Source organism: Coregonus clupeaformis, unplaced genomic scaffold (assembly GCF_020615455.1).
Source record: "Coregonus clupeaformis isolate EN_2021a unplaced genomic scaffold, ASM2061545v1 scaf0229, whole genome shotgun sequence".
Lineage (NCBI taxonomy): Eukaryota > Metazoa > Chordata > Actinopteri > Salmoniformes > Salmonidae > Coregonus > Coregonus clupeaformis.
This window is the reverse complement of record NW_025533684.1, coordinates 277,539-296,498: the sequence shown is the minus strand read 5'-3', so window position 1 is coordinate 296,498 and position 18,960 is coordinate 277,539. Positions and strand designations below refer to the sequence as shown.

The following is an 18,960-nucleotide window of genomic DNA, read 5'->3' as shown; positions in this document are numbered from 1 at the left end:
GGCTAGGCCACTCCAGGACCTTAATGTGCTTCTTCTTGAGCCACTCCTTTGTTGCCTTGGCCGTGTGTTTTGGGTCATTGTCATGCTGGAATACCCATCCACGACCCATTTTCAATGCCCTGGCTGAGGGAAGGAGGTTCTCACCCAAGATTTGACTGTACATGGCCCCGTCCATCGTCCCTTTGATGCGGTGAAGTTGTCCTGTCCCCTTAGCAGAAAAACACCCCCAAAGCATAATGGTTCCACCTCCATGTTTGACGGTGGGGATGGTGTTCTTGGGGTCATAGGCAGCATTCCTCCTCCTCCAAACACGGCGAGTTGAGTTAATGCCAAAGAGCTCGATTTTGGTCTCATCTGACCACAACACTTTCACCCAGTTCTCCTCTGAATCATTCAGATGTTCATTGGCAAACTTCAGACAGCCCTGTATATGTGCTTTCTTGAGCAGGGGGACCTTGCGGGCGCTGCAGGATTTCGGTCCTTCACAGTGTAGTGTGTTACCAATTGTTTTCTTGGTGACGATGGTCCCAACTGCCTTGAGATCATTGACAAGATCCTCCCGTGTAGTTCTGGGCTGATTCCTCACCATTCTCATGATCATTGCAACTCCACGAGGTGAGATCTTGCATGGAGCCCCAGGCCGAGGGAGATTGACAGTTATTTTGTGTTTCTTCCATTTGCGAATAATCGCACCAACTGTTGTCACCTTCTCACCAAGCTGCTTGGCGATGGTCTTGTAGCCCATTCCCGCCTTGTGTAGGTCTACAATCTTGTCCCTGACATCCTTGGAGAGCTCTTTGGTCTTGGCCATGGTGGAGAGTTTGGAATCTGATTGATTGATTGCTTCTGTGGACAGGTGTCTTTTATACAGGTAACAAGCTGATATTAGGAGCACTCCCTTTAAAGACTGGTCATTTCTTTGTCAGTGGGCAAACGTACAAAATCAGCAGGGGATCAAATACTTTTTTCCCTCACTGTAATCGTTAAGGACTGGGAGTTTTTCAGGATAAAAAATAAACAGAATGGAGCTAAGCACAGGTAAAATCCCAGACACTGGGAGATGAATTCCCCTTTCAGCAGGACATTAACCTAAAACACAAGTCCAAATCTACACTGGAGTTGCTAACCAAGAAGACAGTGAATGTTCCAGAGAGGCAGAGTTACAGTTTTGAAAATCTATGGCAAGACCTGAAAATGGTTGTCTAGCAATGATCAACAACCAATTTGACAGAGGTTGAATGTTTTTTTAAAGAATAATGGGCAAATATTGTACAATCCAGGTGTGCAAAGCTCTTAGACTTATCCAGAAAGACTCAAAGCTGTTATCGCTGCAGAAGGTGATTCTAACATGTATTGACTCAGGGGTGTGAATACTTATGTAAATTAGATTTCTGTATTTCATTTTCAATAATTATGCACACATTTCTAAAAACATTTTGTGTGTAGATTGGTGAGAAAAAAAATATACTTAATCCATTTTGAATTCAGTCTAACACAACACCATGTGGAATAAATCAAGGGGTATGAATACTTTCTGAAGCCACTGTAGCCAAACAAATAAAGCTAGCGTAGCTCCTCTAGTGAAACTCTATAGCTACTGTTTGTAGAACTTGGCTGTCTGAGACTTATATTGACTATATGAGAACATCTTTGGAGCTAATCCCTACAGTCCTTAAGAGTAGAAGTGCTATTTTCCCAAGAGCCCGGTGCATTTGACAAGAGGCCCACTGTGTGTGTGTGAGTGTGAGTGTGAGTGTGAGAGTGAGAGTGAGAGTGAGAGAGAGAGGCAGAGAGAGAGAGAGAGGCAGAGAGTCCTGGGCTCGACCAGACAGAAGCCAAACCGCATTTCCTTTCTTGAGTAAAAGTTTACGGCCACATTTCAGTTGCGTGGGCCTCCGTCTCCCTCACTCTGCCGGGGGAAATGACAGAGTCCCCATAAAACCCACACTGACATGAGATAATGTGGTCGCCCACGGTTCCTGTTCCATTGGTCTTCACAGTCCCTACTCCCTAGCCCTGGCCCCTGTTCTGTCAGATACTGGAGTTAATAGCTATGTGGGTGGACAGTATGTGTGTGTGTGTCTGTGTGTGTGTGAGAGAGAGTGTGTGTTTGTGTGTGTCCCACATGCCGTATACTACAGGAGGACAGTGCCATGGAGGGGAGGGGGTTGTGTAGACGGTCTTGGGCCTATGCCTAGTAACAGGTGGAAGCAGCAGATTTCGTGGCACATTTTACACAGCCAGTGGAATTTCATGGGAAGTGGATATGAATGGCTTGTAGATGGATGTAGATGGAGAGGTGTGACAGTAGCCAAGACAGAAATAGAGCAGTGAATCTAAAAGTCAGAACCAGGGGCCCTGGACACAAAGCCTGCTGTCATAACACCCTTCACATAGTGCCTGCCTGGGGCCAAGAAACAGAGGTATTGTTCAATACTAGTGATGGATGGTTAGATGGATGGGGGTGTGGGAGAAACAGGGCCAGGTGTATGTGTATGGGGTGTCTGTGTTTTTAGGGGTTGTCTCTGTGGATGTGGCGTGTGTGTGTTTGGTACCGTCGCAGGTGAAATCGGGTTTAGCCACATCCTGGATGGGGATCTCCTTGAGGAAGGCAGGTTTTTGACAGCGAGGGTTCCCACTCACAACCCTGGTCTTCTTCAGCCACAGACCCAGCCAGGCCAGGTGACAGTCACACACATAGGGGTTGGACAGCAGGTTACTGAGAGAGAGAGATAGGGAGGGGGGGAGAGGTGAAAATGTGTCAATACTTGAGTCGGAATCATCATCATCATCAACAGTAGGGATTCTTCTGTAAAGTCTTTGTTGTCATTCAAAGACAGACAACTATTTTTCATGCAATTTCTTTCCATTGAGAAATACTGCACCAAACATCTTCAGCACCAGTAGACACAAGTAAGCATCAGTAAGTACCAGTACGCTCCAGTAGACACCAGGAGACAACAGTAAGAACCAGTAGACACCAGTAAGCAGCCGTAGACACCAGTAAGCAGCAGTAGACACCAGTAAGCACCAGGAGACCCCAGTAAGCAGCAGTAGACACCAGTAAACACCAGTAAGCATCAGTAGACACCAGTAGACACCAGTAAGCACCAGTAAGCACCAGTAAGCTCCAGTAGACACCAGTAAGCACCAGTAAGCTCCAGTAAGCTCCAGTAGACAACCGTAAGAACCAGTAGACACCAGTAAGCAGCCGTAGACACCAGTAGACACAAGTAAGCAGCAATAGACACCAGTAAGCAGCCGTAGACACCAGTAAGCAGAAGTTGACACCAGTAAGCAGCAGTAAGCTCCAGTAGACACCAGTAAGCACCAGTAGACACCAGTAAGCACAAGTAAACAACAGAAAGCAGCCGTGGACACCAGTAAGCACCAGTAGACACCAGTAAGCACCAGTAGACACCAGTAAGCACTAGTAAACAACAGAAAGCAGCCGTGGACACCAGTAAGCAGCAGTATACACCAGTAAGCAGCCGTAGACACCAGTAAGCAGCAGAAGACACCAGTAAGCAGCCGTAGACCCCAGTAGACACCAGTAAGCAGCAGACACCAGTAAGCAGCCGTAGACACCAGTAGACACAAGTAAGCAGCCGTAGACACCAGTAATCAGCCGTAGACACCAGTAAGCAGAAGTAGACACCAGTAGACCCCAGTAAGCAGCAGTAGACACCAGTAAGCACCAGTAGACACCAGTAGACACCAGTAAGCACCAGTAAGCTCCAGTAGACACCAGTAGACACCAGTAGACACCAGTAAGCTCCAGTAAGCTCCAGTAGACAACCATAAGCAGCCGTAGACACCAGTAAGCAGCCATAGACACCAGTAAGCAGCCGTAGACACCAGTAAGCAGCAGTAGACACCAGTAAGCACCAATAGACCCCAGTAAACAGCAGTAAACAGCAATAGACACCAGTAGACACCAGTAAGCTCCAGTAGACACCAGTAGACACCAGTAAGCACCATGAAGCTCCAGTAAGCTCCAGTAGACAACTGTAAGAACCAGTAGACACCAGTAAGCAGCCGTAGACACCAGTAAGCAGAAGTTGACACCAGTAAGCAGCAGTAGACACTGGTAAGCAGCCGTAGACGCCAGTAAGCACCAGTAAGCACCAGTAGACACCAGTAAGCACCAGTAGACACCAGTAAGCACCAGTAGACAACAGAAAGCAGCCTTGGACACCAGTAAGCAGCCGTAGACACCAGTAATCAGCCGTAGACACCAGTAAGCAGCAGAAGACACCAGTAAGCAGCCGTAGACACCAGTAGACACCAGTAAGCAGCAGGCACCCGTAAGCAGCCGTAGACACCAGTAGACACAAGTAAGCATCAGTAGACACCAGTAATCAGCCGTAGACACATGTAAGCAGCAGTAGACGCTAGTAAGCAGCCGTAGACACCAGTAAGCACCAGTAAGCTCCAGTAGACACCAGTAAGCGACAGTAGACAACAGCAAGACAGCTTTGGAAACCAGTAGACACCAGTAAGCAGCAGTAGACACCAGTAAGCAGCAGTAGACACCAGTAAACAGCAGTAGACACAAGTAGGCAGCAGTAGACACCAGTAAGCAGCCGTAGACACCATCAGACATCAGTAAGCAGCCGTAGACACAAGTAAGCAGCAGTAAGCACAGTGGCAGATATTAAGTATAGAGTTGAACGTGCCTCCAGGAATGACTCATGGTCCAGATGGGAGGCAGAGAGAAGCAGTTGACTGTGTGTAGCTAGGACTGTAATATGGTGTGTTTATTGACTGGAGCGCTAACACAGCCCACAGCTTACAGGGATAAGCTGGGAAGACCTTTCTTGTTTGAGAACGGAGGAGCTGAACGGAGAGCGACTCCTGTGCTATCACAGCGTGGATTCATTATAGGAGGCTGACCTTAGAATGCACCACCATCCACACGCCTAACCCGGCCTCACTGCAGAGATCTAACGCCTTACGCTAAATCTCGTCCCTTCTTCAACGTGTTTGATTAGAATTAGTACTACTGTATCCCACGGTAAAATAACTATTGTCATATTCACTACGAGAAGAGAAAACAGGGAGAAATAAAAGTCCCTTTGCTTTGTAACTTCCAGGCAGGCAGATGCTGTCATAAAACAAAATATCAAGAGCACCAGAAAAGTTGAGAACAGCTAATAAGAACAAACCAAAGAGCTGGTGATAGACTTCAGGAGGAAGAAGGAGAGCATCTCCTGTGGTCATCAAAGGGGTCACTGTGGAAAGGGTGGACTCGTACAAATACCCTGGGGTGGTGATTGACGACAAGCTGCAGTGGAGAGAGAACACCTCAATGGTTTTGAAAAGGCTCAGCAAAGATTATTATTTTTAAGGAAGCTCAGATACTTCGATGTCTGCTTAAAGAAATGCTCCAAATGTTTTTTAATAGTGTTGTTTTACAGTGGTTTTCTGCTGGGGGGAGGGGGAAACATAACTAGGGAGGATGCAGACAGGATGAACAAAATCATCAAGAAGGCTGGATCTACCATCAGCACCCACCAGGACAATCTAGAGCCCATCCTGGATAACAGGATCCTCAAGAGGCCAACACTAGCCACTCCCTCCACAATACCTGCCTGGAGCATCACAGTGATATAGTCAACACTAGTCACTCCCTCCACAGTACCTGCCTGGAGCATCACAGTGATATAGTCAACACTAGTCACTCCCTCCACAGTACCTGCCTGGAGCATCACAGTGATATAGTCAACACTAGCCACTCCCTCCACAGTACCTGCCTGGAGCATCACAGTGATATAGTCAACACTAGTCACTCCCTCCACAGTACCTGCCTGGAGCATCACAGTGATGTAGTCAACACTAGCCACTCCCTCCACAGTACCTGCCTGGAGCATCACAGTGATATAGTCAACACTAGCCACTCCCTCCACAGTACCTGCCTGGAGCATCACAGTGATATAGTCAACACTAGCCACTCCCTCCACAGTACCTGCGTGGAGCAACACAGTGATATAGTCAACACTAGTCACTCCCTCCACAGTATCTGCCAGGAGCATCACAGTGATATAGTCAACACTAGTCACTCCCTCCACAGTACCTGCGTGGAGCAACACAGTGATATAGTCAACACTAGTCACTCCCTCCACAGTACCTGCCTGGAGCATCACAGTGATAGTCAACACTAGTCACTCCCTCCACAGTACCTGCCTGGAGCATCACGGTATTTGTATTTGTATTTATTATGCCAAGGCAGCAGCTACTCTTCCTGGGGGTCCAGCAAAATTAAGGCAGTTATACATTTTAAAAACATAACAATACATTCATAACAGATTTCACAACATATTAAGTGTGTGCCCTCAGGCCCCTACTCTACTACCACATATCTATAGCACAAAATCCATGTGTATAGTATGTTATCGTGTGTTTGTATGCATGTGTATATGTTTGTGTTGATTCACAGTCCCCGCTGTTCCATAAGGTGTACTTTTATCAGTTTTTAAAAAATCTAATTTTACTGCTTGCATGAGTTACTTGATGTGGAATAGAGTTCCATGTAGTCATGGCTCAATGTAGTACTGTGCGCCTCCCATAGTCTGTTCTTGACTTGGGGACTGTGAAGAGACCTCTGGTGGCATGTCTTATGGGGTATGCATGGGTGTCCGAGCTGTGCGCCAGTAGTTCAAACAGACAGCTTGGTGCATTCAACATGTCAATAGCTCTCACAAATACAAGTAGTGATGAAGTGTCACGGTTTACTACGCCAGAACCCAGAAGCAGACCAGGACAAGGTACTTAGAGAAAAAGGTGAGTGTTTATTAATTGACTCCCGAGTGAGGCTGAATAATCCAGGGACAGAGCGGGTGGCGTGGATGGGTTGTTGAGGGTGCAGTGGTAGGTCCAGACATGGCTCGGCAGCCGCCGACCATCAGGCAGAGGTTGGGTGAAGGTTCGGGTGAGAGACTGCAGACAGAACAAAACGGAGGTGAGTACACAGCAAATCAACAAGGTGCAAAACAACAAAAACTAACGCTAGAACTCAAGGCTGATACGCTGACAAACATACTGTTCATGGCTAGCGATCCGGCAGAACTGGATGTTCGGCCAGAGCCTAAGAAGGGTGATGATCAGGACCAGGTGTGCAGATTGCTGATGGGATGCAGGTGCGGAAAACAAGAGCGCTCCCCGGAGCGTTCCCGAACCCTCGGGAAACTGGAGATTACGAACAGGAAAAACTAGTCACCAGACAGGACCCGACTCAGACAGCCGGGATCGTTACAGTACCCCCCTCCGACCGAACGCCACCGGGCGGACTCCCGGAGCGCCAGGATGGAGCGGTAGAAGTCACTGATGAGATCCGCATCTAGGACCTGTCGCCGCGGAATCCAACTCCTCTCTTCAGGGCCATACCCCTCCCAGTCCACGAGATACTGGAAACCCCGGCCCCGCCGTCTGGAATCCAATGATGCGACGCACCGTGTAGGCAGGACCACCTCCGATCATCCGAGGAGGAGGAGGGAGGAGGCGGAGGAGGCAACAGAGGACTGAGGAAGACAGGCTTGAGGCAGGAGACATGAAAGGTGGGATGGACTCTGAGCGTCCTCGGTAGTTTGAGTCGAACTGCCACTGGATTGATCACCTTCTCCACCACAAACGGACCAATGAACTTCGGTAACAACTTCCTAGACTCAGTCCGTAACGGAAGATCCCGTGTGGCCAACCAAACCCTATCTCCGATGGTATAGGTGGGAGCGGGGGATCCGGCGGCAGTCGCCTGGAGCTGATACCGGTCCCAAACTCTAAGGAGTGCCTTTCTGGCCCGATGCCAGGTCCGGTGGCAACGACGAATATGGGCCTGAACAGAAGGCACTGAGAGGCTCCTTCTCCTGAGAAGGAAACAGGGGAGGTTGGTAGCCATACAGGCACTGGAAGGGAGACATCCCAGTGGCAGATGTGGGAAGACTATTGTGGGCATACTCAACCCAAGGCAACTGAGAGACCCAGGAGGTGGGGTTGGAAGAGACCAGACAGCGTAGCGTGGATTCCATCTTCTGGTTGGCTCTCTCCGCCTGACCATTGGATTGGGGGTGAAAACCAGATGTGAGACTGACTGTAGCTCCAATGGCCAAACAGAAGGACTTCCAGACAGCAGAGGTAAACTGAGGGCCACGGTCGGAAGCTTGATATCCCTGGGCAAACCGTGGACCCTGAAAACCTCCCTAACCAGGATCTCGGACGTCTCCGAGGCAGAGGGAAGCTTGGCAATAGGCACAAAGTGGGGCGAACTTGCTGAATCTGTCCACGATCGTCAGAACGACCGTGTTCCCCTCAGAAGCGGGCAACCCAGTGACGAAGTCCAGGGCCAGATGCGACCATGGTCGCCGGGAATAGGAAGGGGTGAAGTAGTCCAGAGCTGGGCGATTGGTACTCTTATTCTGCGCACACACTGGACAGGCAGCAACAAAACCCCGAGTATCCTCGGCCATGGCAGGCCACCAAAAACGTCTCGAAGAAACGCCATTGTCCGAGCCACGCCAGGGTGACAAGCCATCTTGCTGGCGTGGGACCATTTGAGGACAGCAGGGCGAACCGACTCAGGCACAAACAACCGACCGGGTGGACCGTTACGGAGACCGGGCTGAGTCGAAGGGCCGCCAGCACCTCCTCCTCAATCTTCCACATAACTGCTCCCACGACGCAGTTCCGGGGGAGGATTGTCTCGGTCTTGGACCCACTCTCCTCCGTCTTGGAGAACATCCGGGGACAAGGCGTCCGCCTTGCCGTTCTTAGATCCAGGTCGAAGCGTCAGGGCAAACTTGAATCGTCCGAAAAACAACGCCCACCTGGCCTGACGGGAGTTGAGGCGTTTAGCCGATTGCACGTAAGCAAGATTCTTGTGGTCAGTCCAGACAATAAACGGTTGCTCCGCCCCCTCCAACCAGTGGCGCCACTCCTCCAAGGCAAGTTTCACCGCGAGAAGCTCCCGGTTACCCACATCGTAATTCCTCTCCGCAGGCGAAAGGCGACGAAGTAGTAGGCGCAGGATGGAGTTTACTGTCCGTGGAGCATCGCTGCGACAGGATGGCGCCAACTCCCACATCAGACGCGTCCACTTCAACGACGAACTGACGGGCCGTGTCCGGTTGAGAGAGAATCGGTGCGTTGGTGAATCGCCTCTTCAAATCCAGAAACGCTCGATCCGCCTCCGATTCCACCTGAAGGTCCTGATACTGGAAGTCAAGGCCGTTAACGGAGCGGCCACACGGCTGTAATCCCGGATGAATCTGCGGTAGAAATTCGCAAACCCCAAAAATCTCTGGAGCTGCAATCTCGTACCGGGCTGGACCCATTCCAGAACCGCTCTAACCTTCTCCTGGTCCATCCTAATCTCTCCCCTGGAGATGATGTACCCGAGAAAGGATGTCGTGTGGGCGTGAAACTCGCACTTCTCGGCCTTCACGAACAGAGCGATTCTCCAACAATCGCTGCAGAACCTGCCGGACATGCTGGACGTGGTCGGAAGGTTCCTTCGAGAAGATCAGAATGTCATCCAGGTAAACAAACACAAAGAGACCGATCATATCTCTCAGGGCGTCGTTCACCATACTCTGGAATACCGCTGGAGCATTGGTCAGTCTAACGGCATCACCTGATACTCGAAGTGACCCATCGGTGTATTGAAACCCGTCAACCACTCGTCCCCCCTCTGATCCGGACCAGGTGATACGCATTCGTAGGTCTCAGCTTGGTGAACACCGTAGCACCCTGTAAGAGTCGAAGGCAGAACTCATCAAGGGCAGGGGGATACTTGTTCTTGACCGTGATGTCATTCAACCCCCGATAATCAATACACGGTCGAAGAGAGCCATCCTTCTTACCCACAAAGAAGAATCCTGCCCCCAGGGGTGATGACGAGGGGCGAGCGAGACCAGCAGCTAGGGACTCCTTGATGTAGGTCTCCAACCCTCACGTTCAGGTCGGGAGATACTGTATAACCTTCCCTTGGGGTAGACAGCTCCAGGGACCAGGTTGATGGCACAATCATATGGTCGGTGGGGAGGGAGTGACAGAGCCTTCTGCTTACTGAAAACTTCCCCCAAATCGTGATATGTCTCGGGAACCAGGGACAAATCTGGGGTTTAGCCTCAATCACCTGACTGGGAACCGAATGGGGGCAGGCAGTCTTGAGACAGTTAGCATGACAATCAAGGCTCCAACTCGTTACCTTGCCCGTCACCCAATCGAACGTGGGATTGTGTTCCCTTCAGCCAGGGATATCCAAGGACCAGAGGAACATGGGAAGACGGCAGAATGAAGAATGAAATCATCTCAGAATGATTCCCCGACAACCGCATCTTAACCGGTTCAGTCCTCATCGTGATACGTGCCAGACTACTGCCCGTTCAGAGTGGTCGCTTCAATGGCTTCCGGCAATTGCTCCTTGAAAGCCCCAGCTGTTCCACCAACTTCGGCATCAAGAAAGCTTCCATCGGCACCTGAATCGATAAAAGCGTTAAGCGCTAAGCTCTGATTCCTGTTCACAAGGGTAGCCGGGAAACGGGGGTCTGACAGATGTACTGAGAGGTTGAAACTGGCTCGCTAAAAGTCCTCCCAACTTTAGCGAGCCGGGCAGTTTGGCGACCGCCGGGAACAGGTGGAGATGTAATGTCCCGAGCTACCACAGTAGAGGCAGCAGTTGGTCTGGCGTCTATGTTGACGCTCCTCCTTGGTTGACCCGTGCCGCCCCACTTGCATGGGTTCAGAATCGGGAGAGAGGACCTCTCCACTAATCCATTGTGGTGGAGAATGATCGACGTGTTCTGGTCCACCACCCGACCCGACTGGGAACTGAGAAGCTGATCGATTGGACGGACCCCATTGCTTCTCCCTCCTTCGCTCTCGGACTCGATTATCCACCCCGAATAGACAAGGCTACCAAGCTGTCCAGGTCACTAGGCTCCGGATAGGAGATCAACTCATCCTTGAGCTGCTCCGACAGACCCTGGTAAAGGCCGCTTGCAGAGACTCCTCGTTCCACCCACTCTCCACAGCCAACGTCTTGAACTCGATCACGAAGTCGGCCACGCTGCGAGTTCCTTGGTGAGCGAAAACAGGCGCCTAGCTCGTCCCTCCCTCGGACGGAATGGTCGAAGAGCTTCCTCATCTCGGCCGTGAACCCCTGGTATGAAGCCATGCAGGGTCTTGTCGTTCCCAAACGGCTGAAGCCCACTCAGCGCTCGACCACGCAGCAACGCAATCACAAAGGCTATCCTAGCCTTGTCTGTGGCATAAGAGTAGGGCTGTAGATCGAACACTAATCCACACTGCATAAGGAAGGACGCATCTTCCCCAGCTCCCCCTCATATCTATCCGGCGTCGGAACCTCGGGCTCACGGAAGGACACAGCTCCCGAAGCGGCAGGCGAGATGGGTGAAACCGGTAGTGGATCCTCCACCGGAAACTTGCGTTGGTTCTGGACCTCCGTCAGACCGGTAGAAAGGTTCCGAACTGACAACGCGATCTCCCTGTAGTACCGTGCTATGATGGCCCAACATCTTCTCCTGATGGGTAATGGCATGGCGAACAGAGTCCAGGTCCGCTGGGTTCATTACTGGCCGGATCGTTCTGTCACGGTTTACTACGCCCAGAACCCAGAAGCAGACCAGGACAAGGTACTTAGAGAAAAAGGTGAGTGTTTATTAATTGACTCCCGAGTGAGGCTGAATAATCCAGGGACAGAGCGGGTGGCGTGGATGGGTTGTTGAGGGTGCAGTGGTAGGTCCAGACATGGCTCGGCAGCCGGCCGACCATCAGGCAGAGGTTGGGTGAAGGTTCCGGGTGAGAGACTGCAGACAGAACAAAACGGAGGTGAGTACACAGCAAATCAACAAGGTGCAAAACAACAAAAACTAACGCTAGAACTCAAGGCTGATACGCTGACAAACATACTGTTCATGGCTAACGATCCGGCAGGAACTGGATGTTCGGCCAGAGCCCTAAGAAGGGTGATGATCAGGACCAGGTGTGCAGATTGCTGATGGGATGCAGGTGCGGAAAACAAGAGCGCTCCCGGAGCGTTCCCGAACCCTCGGGAAACTGGAGATTACGAACAGGAAAAACTAGTCACCAGACAGGACCCGACTCAGACAGCCGGGATCGTTACATGAAGTCAATCTCTCCTCCACTTTGAGCCAACACTTATAGTCAACACTAGTCACCCCCTCCACAGTACCTGGAGCATCACAGTGTTATAGCCGACACTAACCACCCTCTCCACAGTACCTGGAGCATCACAGTGTTATAGCCGACACTAACCACCCCCTCCACAGTACCTGGAGCATCACAGTGTTATAGCCGACACTAGTCACCCCCTCCACAGTACCTGGAGCATCACAGTGTTATAGCCGACACTAACCACCCCCTTCACAGAACCTGGAGCATCACAATGTTATAGCCGACACTAGTCACCCCCTCCACAGTACCTGGAGCATCACAGTGTTATAGCCGACACTAGTCACCCCCTCCACAGTACCTGTAGCATCACAGTGTTATAGCCGACACTAGTCAACCCCTCCACAGTACCTGGAGCATCACAGTGTTATAGCCGACACTAGTCACCCCCTCCACAGTACCTGGAGCATCACAGTGTTATAGCCGACACTAGTCACCCCCTCCACAGTACCTGGAGCATCACAGTGTTATAGCCGACACTAGTCACCCCCTCCACAGTACCTGGAGCATCACAGTGTTATAGCCGACACTAGTCAACCCCTCCACAGTACCTGGAGCATCACAGTGTTATAGCCGACACTAGTCACTCCCTCCACAGTACCTGGAGCATCACAGTGTTATAGCCGACACTAGTCACCCCCTCCACAGTACCTGGAGCATCACAGTGTTATAGCCGACACTAACCACCCCTCCACAGAACCTGGAGCATCACAGTGTTATAGCCGACACTAGTCACCCCCTCCACAGAACCTGGAGCATCACAGTGTTATAGCCGACACTAGTCACCCCCTCCACAGTACCTGGAGCATCACAGTGTTATAGCCGACACTAGTCAACCCCTCCACAGTACCTGGAGCATCACAGTGTTATAGCCGACACTAGTCACCCCCCTCCACAGTACCTGGAGCATCACAGTGTTATAGCCACACTAGTCACCCCCTCCACAGTACCTGGAGCATCACAGTGTTATAGCCGACACTAGTCACCCCCTCCACAGTATCTGGAGCATCACAGTTGTTATAGCCGACACTAGTCACCCCCTCCACAGTACCTGGAGCATCACCGTGCTATAGCCGACACTAGTCACCCCCCTCCACAGTACCTGGAGCATCAGCATCACAGTGTTATAGCCTACACTAGTCACCCCCTCCACAGTACCTGCCTGGAGCATTCGCATACAATGGCAGACATATTTATTTTACCCAGGTCCTTTTTACCATATGCAATGAAGCTATGATGCTATGAGGCTATGATGCTTACATGCTATGAGGCTATGATGCTGTGAGGCTATGATGCTTAAATGCTATGAGGCTATGAGGCTGATGCTTAAATGCTATGAGGCTATGATGCTTAAATGCTATGATGCTATGAGGCTGTGAGGCTATGATGCTTAAATGCTATGAGGCTATGAGGCTGATGCTTAAATGCTATGAGGCTATGATGCTTAAATGCTATGATGCTGTGAGGCTATGATGCTATTAGTCTATGATGCTATTAGGCTTTTTAATACCGACACGTAGATTTTATATTAATTGATGATGTGCTGCTTTTAATGTCTGTGTGTCCTTGTGTTTTTATGAGTTATTTATTGGTAATATATGTATTGGCTGGTGCAATCAAATTTCCCCTCTGGGGGATTAATAAAATACTATCTTATCTTATCTTATAAGACGCAAAATGGCAAGTGGCATTCATTTTTTTATATATATATATATATATACAGTGGGGGAAAAAAGTATTTAGTCAGCCACCAATTGTGCAAGTTCTCCCACTTAAAAAGATGAGAGAGGCCTGTAATTTTCATCATAGGTACACGTCAACTATGACAGACAAAATAAGAAAAAAAATCCAGAAAATCACATTGTAGGATTTTTTAATGAATTTATTTGCAAATGATGGTGGAAAATAAGTATTTGGTCAATAACAAAAGTTTCTCAATACTTTATTATATACCCTTTGTTGGCAATGACACAGGTCAAACGTTTTCTGTAAGTCTTCACAAGGTTTTCACACACTGTTGCTGGTATTTTGGCCCATTCCTCCATGCAGATCTCCTCTAGAGCAGTGATGTTTTGGGGCTGTCGCTGGGCAACACGGACTTTCAACTCCCCTCCAAAGATTTTCTATGGGGTTGAGATCTGGAGACTGGCTAGGCCACTCCAGGACCTTGAAATGCTTCTTACGAAGCCACTCCTTCGTTGCCCGGGCGGTGTGTTTGGGATCATTGTCATGCTGAAAGACCCAGCCACGTTTCATCTTGAATGCCCTTGCTGATGGAAGGAGGTTTTCACTCAAAAATCTCACAATACATGGCCCCATTCATTCTTTCCTTTACACGGATCAGTCGTCCTGGTCCCTTTGCAGAAAAAACAGCCCCAACGCATGATGTTTCCACCCACATGCTTCACAGTAGGTATGGTGTTCTTTGGATGCAACTCAGCATTCTTTGTCCTCCAAACACGACGAGTTGAGTTTTTACTAAAAAGTTATATTTTGGTTTCATCTCACCATATGACATTCTCCCAATCCTCTTCTGGATCATCCAAATGCACCCTAGCAAACTTCAGACGGGCCTGGACATGTACTGGCTTAAGCAGGGGGACACGTCTTGCACTGCAGGATTTGAGTCCCTGGTGGCGTAGTGTGTTACTGATGGTAGGCTTTGTTACTTTGGTCCCAGCTCTCTGCAGGTCATTCACTAGGTCCCCCCGTGTGGTTCTGGGATTATTGCTCACCGTTCTTGTGATCATTTTGACCCCACGGGGTGAGATCTTGCGTGGAGCCCCCAGATCGAGGGAAATTATCAGTGGTCTTGTATGTCTTCCATTTCCTAATAATTGCTCCCACAGTTGATTTCTTCAAACCAAGCTGCTTACCTATTGCAGATTCAGTCTTCCCAGCCTGGTGCAGGTCTACAATTTTGTTTCTGGTGTCCTTTGACAGCTCTTTGGTCTTGGCCATAGTGGAGTTTGGAGTGTGACTGTTTGAGGTTGTGGACAGGTGTCTTTTATACTGATAACAAGTTCAAACAGGTGCCATTAATACAGGTAACTAGTGGAGGACAGAGGAGCCTCTTAAAGAAGAAGTTACAGGTCTGTGAGAGCCAGAAATCTTGCTTGTTTGTAGGTGACCAAATACTTATTTTCCACCATAATTTGCAAATAAATTCATTAAAAATCCTACAATGTGATTTTCTGGATTTTGTTTTTTCAATTTGTCTGTCATAGTTGACGTGTACCTATGATGAAAATTACAGGCCTCTCTCATCTTTTTAAGTGGGAGAACTTGCACAATTGGTGGCTGACTAAATACTTTTTTTCCCCACTGTATATATATATAAAGAAGCCATGTGTTGCGATAATCACAGGAGTTCCCCCACAAAGTAACTTCTGTCCTGACTTTTGCCCTTACTGAATAGGTCGCACCCACCGGAAACACTTGCTGCCTCCCGGCTCTAAGTTAGCCCTGAGAAAGGAGCAAAGGAGAGAGGGAGAGAAAAAGAAAGAGAGCGAGAGAGAATTCTGCAAAAATATCCTCAGTGAACAACATAAAATACCAAATAATTGTCACGTTCGTCGACTGATGAAGCGGACCAAGGCGCAGCGTGATAAGCGTACATTCTTTATTTAGTACACACACGAACCAAAACAACAAACGAAACGATACGTGAAGTCCTAGGTTATACACAAAACCTTACGGAACAAGATCCCACAAAACGAACATGCCAAAAGGCTGCCTAAGTATGGTCCCCAATCAGAGACAACGAGCTACAGCTGCCTCTGATTGGGAACCACCCTGGCCAACATAGATCAAAACGAACTAGAACCAAAAACATAGAAAACAAAACAGAAAATCCACACCCTGGCTCAACATATAAGAGTCCCCAGAGCCAGGGCGTGACAGTACCCCCCCCCAAAGGCGCGGACTGCGACCGCGCCACACCAACACAACAGGGTAGGGGCCGGGTGGGCATTCCGCCTCGGAGGCGGATCCGGCTCCGGGCGTGACCACCACTCTCTCTCTACCCCCCCGTTGCGCCCCTGGTCTGGTCCCGCTGGCCGGAGCTGGACTGAACACCGGTGGAGCGGATTGCTCTGGTTCCGGAGTGGAGCAGCTGACCGGTGCCGGACCAGGCACCGGTGGAACAGGCACGGACCGTGCCTGACTGACGACGCGCACCACTGGCTTGGTGCGGGGAGCAGGAACGGGCCGGACCGGGCTGACGACGCGTACCACTGGCTTGGTGCGAGGGACAGGAACAGGCCGGACCGGGCTGGCGACGCGCACCACAGGCTTGGTGCGAGGGACAGGAACAGGCCGGACCGGGCTGGCGACGCGCACCACAGGCTTGGTGCGAGGGACTGGAACAGGCCGGACTGGGCTGGCGACGCGCACCACAGGCTTGGTGCGAGGGACAGGAACAGGCCGGACCGGGCTGGCGGCGCGCACCACTGGCTTGGTGCGGGGAGCAGGACGGGCCGGATCGGGCTGGCGACGCGCACCACTGGTTTGGTGCGAGGGACAGGAACAGGCCGGACCGGGCTGGCGGGCGCGCACCACTGGTTTGGTGCGAGGGACAGGAACAGGCCGGGCTGGACTGTGGAGACGGACTGGAGGTCTGGAGCGGAGAGCTGACACAACCCCGTCCTGGCTGAATGCCTATTTCCACACAATCTGTGTGAGGCATCAGCACAGGACGTACAGGGCTGTGCACTCGTACTGGCACTACAGCACGTGGCACTGGCGCAGGATATCCGGGGACCGAGGAGGGTACTGGAGGCCACGAGTGTTGAGCCGGCACACTCCGTCCTGGCTGCATGCCCACCTTAGCACGACACGTGCGTGGTGCTAGCACAGGACGTACAGGACTGTGCCGGGAACACTCGCGGCACAGTACGTGGCTCCGCATAACACGGAACCTGCCCAGTCTCACGCTGCCTAGCCTGAGCACGGGAGTTGGCTCTGCTCTACCTCTAGGCTCCGCCAACCACCCTTCCAGCCCCCCAAACCTGGTGGCCTCCTCTCCTAGTCCGCCGATTCGTCCTGTAGCTGCCTCCAGCAGCCCCGTCGATCCACGGCGTGTGCCCCCCAAAAATATTACCGGGGGTTGCCTCTTGCGTGTCCGTCGTCGGCACGGTTGGCGCCGTTCACCTCTCCTGCCTGGGCATTTACTTTTGCCCATGGCCCCTCTGCCCGCAAATATGTCCTCCCAAGACCACCATTCGCCCACCTGGGACATCGCCAACTTCTCCTCCTGGGCACGCTGCTTGGTCCTCTCTTGGTGGGATCTTCTGTCACATTCGTCGACTGATGAAGCGGACCAAGGCGCAGCGTGATAAGCGTACATTCTTTATTTAGTACACACTGAACCAAAACAACAAACGAAACGATACGTGAAGTCCTAGGTTATACACAAAACCTTACGGAACAAGATCCCACAAAACGAACATGCCAAAAGGCTGCCTAAGTATGGTCCCCAATCAGAGACAACGAGCTACAGCTGCCTCTGATTGGGAACCACCCTGGCCAACATAGATCAAAACGAACTAGAACCAAAAACATAGAAAACAAAACAGAAAATCCACACCCTGGCTCAACATATAAGAGTCCCCAGAGCCAGGGCGTGACAGTACCCCCCAAAGGCGCGGACTGCGACCGCGCCACACCAACACAACAGGGTAGGGGCCGGGTGGGCATTCCGCCTCGGAGGCGGATCCGGCTCGGGCGTGACCACCACTCTCTCTCTACCCCCCGTTGCGCCCCTGGTCTGGTCCCGCTGGCCGGAGCTGGACTGAACACCGGTGGGCGGATTGCTCTGGTTCCGGAGTGGAGCAGCTGACCGGTGCCGGACCAGGCACCGGTGGAACAGGCACGGACCGTGCCTGACTGACAGCGAGCGCACCACTGGCTTGGTGCGGGGGAGCAGGAACGGGCCGGACCGGGCTGACGGCGCGTACCACTGGCTTGGTGCGAGGGACAGGAACAGGCCGGACCGGGCTGGTGACCGCGCACCACAGGCTTGGTGCGAGGGACAGGAACAGGCCGGACCGGGCTGGCGACGCGCACCACAGGCTTGGTGCGAGGGACTGGAACAGGCCGGACTGGGCTGGCGACGCGCACCACAGGCTTGGTGCGAGGGACAGGAACAGGCCGGACCGGGCTGGCGACGCGCACCACTGGCTTGGTGCGGGGAGCAGGAACGGGCCGGATCGGGCTGGCGACGCGCACCACTGGTTTGGTGCGAGGGACAGGAACAGGCCGGACCGGGCTGGCGACGCGCACCACTGGTTTGGTGCGAGGGACAGGAACAGGCCGGGCTGGACTGTGGAGACGGACTGGAGGTCTGGAGCGGAGAGCTGACACAACCCGTCCCTGGCTGAATGCCTATTTCCACACAATCTGTGTGGAGGCATCAGCACAGGCGTACAGGCTGTGCACTCGTACTGGCACTACAGCACGTGGCACTGGCGCAGGATATCCGGGACCGAGGAGGGGTACTGGAGGCCACGAGTGTTGAGCCGGCACACTCCGTCCTGGCTGCATGCCCACCTTAGCACGACACGTGCGTGGTGCTAGCACAGGACGTACAGGACTGTGCCGGAACACTCGCGGCACAGTACGTGGCTCCGCATAACACGGAACCTGCCCAGTCTCACGCTGCCTAGCCTGAGTACGGGGAGTTGGCTCTGCTCTACCTCTAGGCTCCGCCAACCACCCTTCCAGCCCCCCAAACCTGGTGGCCTCCTCTCCTAG

At 51.7% G+C, this 18,960-nt stretch overlaps 1 protein-coding gene across 1 annotated transcript in view; it reads right to left on the bottom strand.

Annotated features, from left to right (window-relative positions):
- LOC123484205 (slit homolog 3 protein-like) overlaps window positions 1–18,960 on the bottom strand; it is a 346,208-nt gene that overhangs the window by 57,989 nt on the left and 269,259 nt on the right. The window contains 1 exon segment of the mRNA XM_045214275.1: window positions 2,556–2,719. Coding sequence (XP_045070210.1) covers window positions 2,556–2,719 — 164 coding nt within the window.